The sequence below is a fragment of the Chaetura pelagica genome, unplaced genomic scaffold (genome assembly GCF_000747805.2).
Source record: "Chaetura pelagica isolate M959 unplaced genomic scaffold, ChaPel_1.0 scaffold439, whole genome shotgun sequence".
Lineage (NCBI taxonomy): Eukaryota > Metazoa > Chordata > Aves > Apodiformes > Apodidae > Chaetura > Chaetura pelagica.
In genome coordinates, this window is record NW_009954451.1 from 236,367 (window position 1) to 246,537 (window position 10,171).

Here is a 10,171-nt window from a genome sequence, read left to right on the forward strand (position 1 = left end):
TGCCCCATCCCTGGCAGTGTTGAAGGGCAGGTTGGATGGGGCTTGGAGCAACCTGGGCTGGTGGGAGGTGTCCCTGCCCATGCAAGGGGGTTGGATCTGGATGATCTTGTAGGTCCTTCCAACCCAAACCATCTCTGAACTCACAGAGCTGTGCAGATGGCACAGGAGAGGGGGATGCAACACGATGGGGGTTGAGGAGCTAAGAACTTCTCCTTGGAAAGGTTAATAAATAGGATGTCAAAGCCATTCTTGGACACCTCCCAAGTATCTCTGCTTTAAGAGAAGCTGGGAAGAAACACAATCCACAGCTAATTGGGTGTTGCACTTTTGCACCACCTCTTCTCCTGTAACAAATGCTTCTCCCTGCTCACAGGGGCAGAGATGATCTTGATTTGTTGCAGGATTCTGCCCTCAGGCTTTTTTATGCCTTTCATAAACATCAGGTTTCTGGATAACTATCAGAAGTTATTGCCTCCTGCAGTACAGATAGTTAATATTTTTAGGTTTTGCAGCAAAATGGAGGCAAAGTCCCACACATCTCAGAGCTTTTAACAGGTGACAAGAGAAACCAGCTCACTCAAGACAAGGGTTTGTTTTTCTTCAAGGTTAAGAAGAAATCTGCTTGCCCTCTCCCTGGTGACATGCCCTGGCCTCTTCCCAGTGCCAGAGTGAGTCTGACAGGAAAAAAAAATACATAAAAGAGCAGAATTCAGCTCTTGAAGCAATAGGGAAAGCAAGTTTTGGCACCTACAGGGAGCAGGGACTGATTAAAAACAATGCCTGGCTGGGAGAAGGGTCCAAACACAGATGGAGCAGCTTGGAAAAGCTGCAGTGTTGTCAACTACACCCACCTCCCATCCACACACACCTCAGAGCAGCAGCTACAACAAGAAAAGGGCTGTGATCTGCAGTATGTTGAGACTAGTTGCACAAATGGCAGGAGATCCAACACAGCAAGGATGAGGAGAGGGGAAAAATAACATGTTACTCCTTTGTCTTGGGAACACTTACTGTTGAAGACCACGTTGTTGTCCTTGAAGTCTTTCCACTGCTGATACCATTTGGAGTCTTTGTGCAGCACCACACCCATGGCCTCCCTAGGAAGTGCAGAAGATACAAGAGATCCAGTCATTTACAAGCCAGTGAGAATAAAAAGGAGAAGGAGGATGGTTGCAGCAGGAGTACCTCTGAGGCTGGAAAATGATACATCAGTTAGGGGAGCAAGGCAGCAGAGAGAGGAGCTCAGGGTTGGCCCTGCCCAAGGTAGTTTAATAGCAAGGGGTTAGAGCTGAGAAAACCAAGGGCTGGAGCAGCTCTGCTCTGGAGCCAGGCTGGGAGAGTTGGGGTGTTCAGCCTGGAGAAGAGAAGGCTCCAGGGAGACCTTAGAGCAGCTTCCAGGGCCTGAAGGGGCTCCAGGAAAGCTGGGGAGGGGCTTGGGACAAGGGCAGGGAGGGAGAGGACAAGGGGGGATGGATGAAAAGTGGCAGAGGGAGATTGAGGTGAGACATGAGGAGGGAATTGTGGAGTGTGAGGGTGGTGAGAGCCTGGCCCAGGTTGCCCAGGGAAGCTGTGGCTGCCCCATCCCTGGCAGTGTTGAAGGGCAGGTTGGATGGGGCTTGGAGCAGCCTGGGCTGGTGGGAGGTGTCCCTGCCCATGCAGGGGGTTGGGACTGGATGATCTTTAAGGTCCTTTCTAACCCAAACCATTCCAGGATTCTATGACATGATTCTATGTGCAAGACCAAATTCCATGTCAGGATCTTCTTACACACCCACTTTGTAATTTTCAGTGCCCAGTTTCACCATCAGAAGATTCATCACCATCAACTTCTGCTGGGAACTGCCTCTCACACTTCCCTGTTCTGCCAGGTCCCACCTCAACCGACTCCAGCACTTGGGTTTGAACCACCCCTGACCAGAAGTTTGCAAGCATTTTTACCAAACAAAACAGAGAAACATTCCCCCTAAATCACATCCAATACTTACTCATTGGCTTCAAATATTCTCTCCTCTTTAATCCTCTCTCCTGAGAATTCTGTTCTTTTCCGTAGTCGCTCCGGGCGTCTGTAAGGACCAGTCTGGCCTAAAACACTCTCATCTATCTCCTTCTTCACAGTTTCTACACCCTGAAAGGCAAATATCCCTCTTAGGCTGATTAACTATTCCCCTTCCCCTTTCCCTAGAAACTGAAAATCAAAAGAAGAAATCAAATGTCAGAGATCAGAGGGTCTTCTTCTCTCCCTCACTCAGCAAACGCTTCTGGACACCCACATTTCTGCTCCAGGAATGAAGCAAAAGGATGGTGGTATTGACTCAATCTGAAGGACAAAAAAACCCCAAAATAGTAGAACTATGGACACATGAAAGGGTACAGGTGATAACAGGGAACCTCTGCAGGGTTTAAATGGGAATAAATCAAGTAGGCACTCCCAGCTTGCAGGGGCATTGGATTTAAACGGTATTGAAGGTCCCTTCCCACAGAACCATTCCATGATTCCATGACTGAGAGCTTTAGCAAACCAGTTTGTCCCCAGGGCTACCCACAGGAGATGTTTGCTCCCCTCCTCCACAAGCACAGCAACCCATTTTTCCAGCAGGAACTCAGCTGCTCCAGCCTGACACTGTCTGAGGGCTGGTGAGTGAATCCTGGCCCTGCACACTCCACCTCCTGGATTTCCTGCCTCACAAGGTCTTGCCTGAAGAGTTTTGCATTTCATTTGCATCCTCAGCACAAACTCACACCTAATTTCCATGGTAATGTCCACAGAGCTGGGTCCTAGAGTGGCAGAGGATTTATTTACCTGAGAAATAGCTTTGAAAGCTGCTGTCTTGCCTAATTTCTCCCCTCCTTTAGTCACTGACTCTGCAGACTGCTTTGCTGTTTTTGCTGCTTCTTCCACACCTTCCTTGATCTTCCTGCCAATATCACTCTTACTGACTTCATCCAAACTCTGCAATGGAAGGAAAACAGGAAAGAAAAGGTTATTTTACTTATAAGTAACTCCTCTTTGTGACTGCTGAAGACCCCACACATTTGAGAAGGTTAAGAAAACCTAAGGTGAACACACCAACACGGCCCAGGGAGATTTGGCTCTGCAGGATCAGCCACCACCTCTGTGCAGGTTTTGGTTGCTCAATTTTGGCTACTCAAGTTTTGGCTGCTCAATTCTGGCAGCTCATGGCACCACACACACTTTGAACAGAGAATTTAAAGTTGTATCTGTTTTTCTTGCCCTCAAAGAGTCATGATGCCAGAGCCAAACTACTCCCTCCCTTTCCTGGGAAACAATCGGGCGCTTCTTGTTGCTTAAGAGAAATGATGGGATCACAGTAGCAAAGGTTCTTCACAGGATCCCAGAGTGGGGGGGCTGGAAGGGACCTCTGGAGATCATCCAGTCCAACCCCTGCCAGAGCAGGATCCCCTAGAGCAGATCCCACAGGAACACATCCAGGTGGGCTGGGAATGTCTCCAGGGATGGAGACTCCACAGCCTCCCTGGGCAGCCTGTCCCAGGGCTCTGCCACCCTCACAGTCAAGAAGTGTTTCCTCATGTTTCACTTGACCCTCCTGGGCTCCAGTTTGTGCCCATTGCCCCTTGTCCTGTCCCTGGGCACCCCTGAGCAGAGTCTGGCCCCATCCTCCTGCCACCCCCTGGAGATATTTATAAGCATTTTCCCTTGTTTTCAGTGGCATTTGGCTAATGAAGATGCTTACAGCCCCCTTGACAGCACTGGGAAGGTCCTGGTGGTGCCCACACCAGCAAGGAGCACTAGGTGCAGCTCCCAGTTAAGCTCCACCAGTGTAGACAGAATGAGCAAAAGGAGCAGAGCAGGGACCAGCTCCATATGGCTCAGTTAAATCCCAGGGCTTGGCTGGCTGGTTCTCAGGAGGGATCCTGCACCTGACTGCAAGTGTTGGGAACAATCACATCAGGTTTGGTCTTAAAACAGAGCTGAAAAGTGGCCAAGATCAGGCTGGTCTGAGCAGAAAATTCATGTGCTTCAAGTGAAGAGCCTCCCAAAGCACCTCTGAGCTGGGACTTACTGCAGAAAATCCTGTACTCCCTTTAAGAACAAGAAGGTTTCCGTCATTGCTGATGTAATTAGTTTAATCAGGAGGAGAGAAAAACAAAGGCTCAGGTGCTTGGAAATGACCCTCAGGGTGGCAGAGACTGGAATAACAGCCTTTTTCCAGCTCTTCTACTTAGTGCCACCTCCTGGGGACTGGCAGGTTTACAGCAGAGGTGAAAGACCATGAAATAAACACATCTGCTGCCTGGAAGAAGCCCAGAAAGAATGAAAGAAAGAAAGAAACAGATTAAAGAAGCACAAGCTGCACAACTTAGTCCCAGCCTAAAAAATAACTTGGATTCAACTGCTTAAAGGCAAATCCACAGAGGGATCTGCAAGGCCCAGCCTGGTATGAGCCTGCTCCTCCAGGAATGGTGTTACTCCCCAGACACACAGAGCCCTGGGATCACTGACAGGATGCAGAGAGCAGAGCACTTCACCAGCCCCACCAGCACTTCCTGGAGCTCCTGGTGCTCCAAGTCTTTTTCCACACCCACTGAGAAGCTAAAAGCCCAACCCCAACAGCAGCAAAAAGCATCAGTGTGAGAAGCATCTCATTCCTCACCACCACCCATCATCCCAGAGCAGAACTGTCTTAGGGCAGGTTGATTCCAGAGCTGAGTTTTACCTCTTTAACTGTCCCAGTTATTTCTTCAAGTTTCTTTTTAATCACTTCTGAGGTCTTCACTGTTTCAGACTCAATGGTTTTCTGTGGAAAAGAGGGCAGAAAATACTCAGAACCAGAACTCAGAGCACAGCCCATGAACACTGTAATTGAGGGCAAAAAGGAGCTACAGCTTCAGGAGCAGGTGCTTGAGCAACCAGCATTAGCACTTCAGTTGTGCAATGAAAGCTCTTCAGGGAATGGAAGAGAAGTTATTTGAATATTGTCAGTGTTAAAATTAATGTCTCATTATTTTATCTACTTGTTACGTGGGCTGTGGCAGCACCAGCAAGGTGGACAGCAGGGCCAGGGAGGGGATTGTCCCTTCTGCTCTCATGAGACCTCTGTGTCCAGTTCTGGAGCCCCCAAGGTAAGAAGGACATGGAGCTCCTGGAGAGAGTCCAGAGGAGGCCACAGAGATGATCCAAGGGCTGGAGCAGCTCTGCTCTGGAGCCAGGCTGGGAGAGTTGGGGGGTTCAGCCTGGAGAAGAGAAGGTTCCAGGGAGACCTTAGAGCAGCTTCCAGTGCCTGAAGGGGCTCCAGGAAAGCTGGGGAGGGACTTGGGACAAGGGCAGGGAGGGAGAGGACAAGGGGGGATGGATGAAAACTGGCAGAGGGAGATTGAGGTGAGACATGAGGAGGAAACTGTGGAGTGTGAGGGTGGTGAGAGCCTGGCCCAGGTTGCCCAGGGAAGCTGTGGCTGCCCCATCCCTGGCAGTGTTGAAGGGCAGGTTGGATGGGGCTTGGAGCAACCTGGGCTGGTGGGAGGTGTCCCTGCCCATGCAGGGGGTGGGACTGGATCATCTTTAAGATCCCTTCCCACCTAAACCATTCCATGGTTCTACAAATGCAGTGAAGGATCTGTTGGAAAGATTCTCCACTAAAAATAAACCCCATTACTCTCAAACCTCCATTTCCCAGTCAGGGTTTCCAGCCAAGCAGAACTTCTCATAAAAACATCCAGGCTGAACTAAACAGTCCATGTGCAGAAAGACACAAATTGCCATTCAGAACAGTAACAGGTCAGTGAGCGGGCAATGAAAACACCCATGGAATCCATGAGGAACACTCACATATTTCCTCCTGGCTTCTCTGAGAGCATCAGATTCTTCCAGCTTTTTTGCTTCATCTCGGAATTTTTTAATACTTTCCTTCATCTCCTTGTTTTTTGCTAATTCCTGTTTGATGTTCTCCACAAAACCTGATATAAAACCTTTTCTTCCTCCAGCAGAGTAGCATCTAGACTAAAGAGAACCATGACAGGTTGGAGAATCCAAGGAGACATTCATTTCAAACCAAGTCAGATTTCTTTTAGCCAAGACTGGGTCAGTCCTAAAGTATTAAATGTTGTGGGAAAAGTGGGAGGGTGGTGAGACCTTGGAACAGGTTTTCCTGGGAAGATGTGGTTGTTCCATCCCTGGAAGTGCTGAAGGGCAGGTTGGATGGGGCTTGGAGCAGCCTGGGCTGCTGGGAAGTGTCCCTGCCCATGCAGGGGGGTTGGACTGGATGATCTTTAAGGTCCCTTCCCACCCAAACCATTCCATAATTCCATGAAAACATAAAACTATCTGGAAAAAGAAGCTGTTTAGCTTCAAAGCAGCTGGATGTTCAACTCATTTCCATGTCCTGTGAAGTACAACCACATAGCTAGTAAAAAAAAAGCTGCTTCTCCAGAGGAAGTTTAACTCCAAAGGCTTAAAGATGGTGGTGTTGGGTTGATGGTTGGACTTGCTGACCTTAGGAATCTTTTCCAACCTCAGGTGATTCTATGAAACAGCCTCTGGAGTCAAAGCTTAAACCATCTGGGAGGTGAAGTTACCAGAGCACCACCCAGAGCTCTGTCCCTTGGCCTCAGCTGTGACAACATCTGTAGATAGATCTTCAGAAGCGGCAACTTTCACCCTATCACTGGTCAGGAACACAAGCACACCCAGCAGGTCAGTGCTCTAGTGGGAAACTGCTTTTGGGGCTGAAATAAAATCCATGTAGCTGTTCACCAACCTGCTGGATCTCTAGAACAGGCCTGCCCAGTCCATAGGCTGCTCCCCTGGGAACTGCAGGGACTGGGTATCTCCTGGAGATGAGCCACAAGCCACTGATGAGACATTTCTGCAAGGAAAACACAGCATCAGGTTAGCAGGAAATGAAGATTGGCAGGAGGTATTTTAGTCACTTCAGAGAGCCAAGGAACAAGAGTGTGGACAGGCAGGAACCACTGGTGTGGGCTGTGAGGACATCCCAAGGGTTGGAGCCATCCCTAAAAAGTCCTGTTAGGTGTTTGAGCAGCACAACATCCACCTCCAAGGTGGGTTGGGTGGAGGTGACAAGCCCATGTGCTGCCTGGAGTGACAGAGTAGGTCACCAGATCACCAGCTGATCACCTAGCTGAGATCACCAGCTGCCAACCCTGGTGCCACACAGCTCCAGCACCCCACTCTGCAAGCAGATCATGCACGTGGGTTCCCTTTATTCCCTGAAAATGGTCCTTCAGCACTGACCTGATCCCTCTTTCCCTCTTTTTTTCCCCACCTTTGGCCTCAGCTCAGGCCAAACCAGCACCTTTTACCTCCTGTGCTGGACAGGCCCACGTTGCCAAACCTCGCAACCCTTCTCTACCAGATCATCCCTCAAACTCCCCACCCTAAAGAATAATAATAAAAACCCCATAAAACACCACATGGACAAACAGATTTGGCCACGATGACCTTGGAGAACAACTTGTCAGCTGAAGATGCTTCTTTCCTGTGCCCAAACCAACAAGGAAACACCCACCTCTTCATGGGCACATGAACTCCCTGGTTTCTTTTTTATTAACTCCCATCTTATTAATTCAGCTCCCTCTTTATTTATTGCCTCTATAGTTACATTTAAGCTCCACTAACTTCAAGTACCCAGTTTAAATCAAGGAAGGGAACATTACCCACAACCTGCCTTCATCCCTCAGGCCAGGCTTTGATGCAAGAAGAGATTCATTATTAGATGTATCAACAGGAGACATTAATTATTAGATGTAGCAACTCAGCATCTCAATTAACTGTAAGAAGGGGCATTAAAGCTCAGGGCAGACTGAACTGAGGGCACTTCTTGGCCAAAAGGCACGTTCCTTCCATGCTGCTGGGCAGAAACACTGAAACCCCCCACATTTCACCACCAGATCCACCAGCTTCCAAGCCCCTCACACCCCAAAGGGGCTTTTCAAACCAGCACCTCTTGGCCCCCAGTTCCCACCAACGCTCAGCACCGGGAAAAGCTCCTTTGGAACGTGAGCCCTGGGGAGCAACTGGGGAGCAACTGGGGAGCAACTGGGGAGCAACTGGGGAGCAACTGGGGAGCAACTGGGGAGCAACTGGGGAGCAACTGGGGAGCAACTGGGGAGCAACTGGGGAGCAACTGGGGAGCAACTGGGGAGCAACTGGGGGCCCTGAGGCACTGGTGGGGGAGGAGCCGGGCCCGGAGCCCCAGGGGATCCCGGTGCCCCCAGCGGATCCCGGTGCTCTCAGGGGATCTCGGTGCCCTCAGGGGATCCCGGCACAAGGGAAAGCGTGGGAGAATTTAATTTTCTGACAGCTGATCACTTGCATCAAAGGCAGTTTTAGCTTTCTCTTGATGGACAAACAGTCTTCCCCCAGCCTGAGCCTTGCTGATGATTAGAAAGGAAAGAATTTGACTTCTGGAGCACTTATCAATAAATTGTAATTCTCTAAATGGTGTGAGACTGCTGTTGTTTTCACACATTGTTTACTGCTCTTTATGTGTCACTACTTATGCTTTTCTATTGAAAAATCACCTGAGAGTGTTTAGTGGAAGCCAGGTGTGGTATCCCTCTTTTCCACAGCAAGTGACCTAAGTCTGAGATGAAGAGTTGCGTTCCTTCTGCCCTATTTCCAGCCAGGTGAATCATGAGTTACGTTTCTCTGCATTGCAGAACAGCCTCAGAAGGCTGGGCTGAGCACATCCTCATCAGCCCTCCAGACACACTCCCAGAACACCTCCAGATTGATTGTTAGGGCTCTCTCTAAACAGGGGGAGATGAGCATTTGAATCCTCTTGAGATTAGATATGCAATTGGTTTTCCCATGTGCTAGGTGAATTCTCCAACAGCCCCGGCAGGACGAGCCCACCCAGGCCCGGCTCCGCTGTCCCGTTAACGGCGTTTTTTAACGAACGTTCTGTAAGGGCTGGGACGGTTGAGGGGGGTTTTTAACCCAAAGCACCAAGTAGAAGGATCCTCTCTCTGCTCCTCTCAAGCAGCGGCGGCCCCTGCGTTCGCTCGGGGTATTCAAAGTGGCTCGTGGAGACTTTTTTTTCAACAGGCACCGGGAACGGGGGGAGGTCCCTGAGCTTCAGCTTCCCGGTCACCGGCACCTTAGAACCGTTCGGAGGGTTTGGGTTGGACGTCCCACCCCCTGCATGGGCAGGGACACCTCCCACCAGCCCAGGTTGCTCCAAGCCCCATCCAACCTGCCCTTCAACACTGCCAGGGATGGGGCAGCCACAGCTTCCCTGGGCAACCTGGGCCAGGCTCTCACCACCCTCACACTCCCATTTATGTCATTAAAATGAGTTGCAGAAGATGAATTAACCCAAAACCTTCTGCCTTCCCTCCTGACCTGGAGCTGTCACCCCTCCCTGCAAACCCCCACCCAAATCCTCCATGGTTTCAGGAAAAATAAGAGTTGTTTTTTTAAATCCATTTTCAGTTCAGGCCTGGATTAGGGCACTGACACAACTGAAGTTAAAAGTTCTTTGCTTTATTATTTGCTCTTTAATCAGCTGCTACCAGTGGTGATGGAGGAGGTGTGGGGAGAGGAAAGGGAAGTGCCCTGCACTCCAATGCCATTCCAGGGCAGACACAACTGCAGCCCTTCCCAAAACCCCAACTCCCAGTAAAGGACAACCATGAGGAACACTCTGGTTTGACAGTGAGAAGGGGGAGGGGTTTGTTTTGGCAACCAAAGGGGGTTCTAGAAGTAACAGATGCTGTGACTTGAGATCTTTAACTTGCATTTATTATCAAAGTCATCCTGGTTACATCTGTCATGTCAACAAGATGCCACAACTACAAAACAAAAAAAAAAAGAGATTTGTGCACGTTGCAGTTTCAATTCAAAAAACCAGTAAAATGGAAATCCATTTGTTTAAAAAAGTAATTAAAATTACTCCAGAAAAGCAACTGAATCGGGTTGGTCGGGGCAGGGGGAGGGGGTTGGTTTTTTAAATCAATTCAAAAAACCAGTAAAATGGAAATCCATTTGTTTAAAAAAGTAATTAAAATTACTCCAGAAAAGCAACTGAATCGGGTTGGTCGGGGCAGGGGGAGGGGGTTGGTTTTTTAAACACTTTTACATCCAGTCGAAATTAAAATGGGTTATAACAAGAAAAAATACAAATTCCCCCCCAGAAAAAATAAAAGAACCAAAACAACAAAACAACCCAAC

General features: G+C 49.2%; 1 protein-coding gene across 1 annotated transcript in view; it reads right to left on the reverse strand.

The window, feature by feature from the left end:
* TIMM44 (translocase of inner mitochondrial membrane 44 homolog (yeast)) overlaps nt 1–6,839 on the reverse strand; it is a 17,507-nt gene extending 10,668 nt beyond the window's left edge. Inside the window, exons 1-6 of the mRNA XM_010004498.1 lie at nt 6,735–6,839; nt 5,807–5,977; nt 4,698–4,778; nt 2,801–2,950; nt 1,986–2,125; nt 1,012–1,097 (exon numbers count right to left, since the gene is read on the reverse strand). Coding sequence (XP_010002800.1) covers nt 1,012–1,097; nt 1,986–2,125; nt 2,801–2,950; nt 4,698–4,778; nt 5,807–5,890 — 541 coding nt within the window. The 5' untranslated portion in view covers nt 5,891–5,977; nt 6,735–6,839. The remainder of the gene's footprint in view (nt 1–1,011; nt 1,098–1,985; nt 2,126–2,800; nt 2,951–4,697; nt 4,779–5,806; nt 5,978–6,734) is intronic.
* Nucleotides 6,840–10,171: the final 3,332 nt, after the last annotated feature.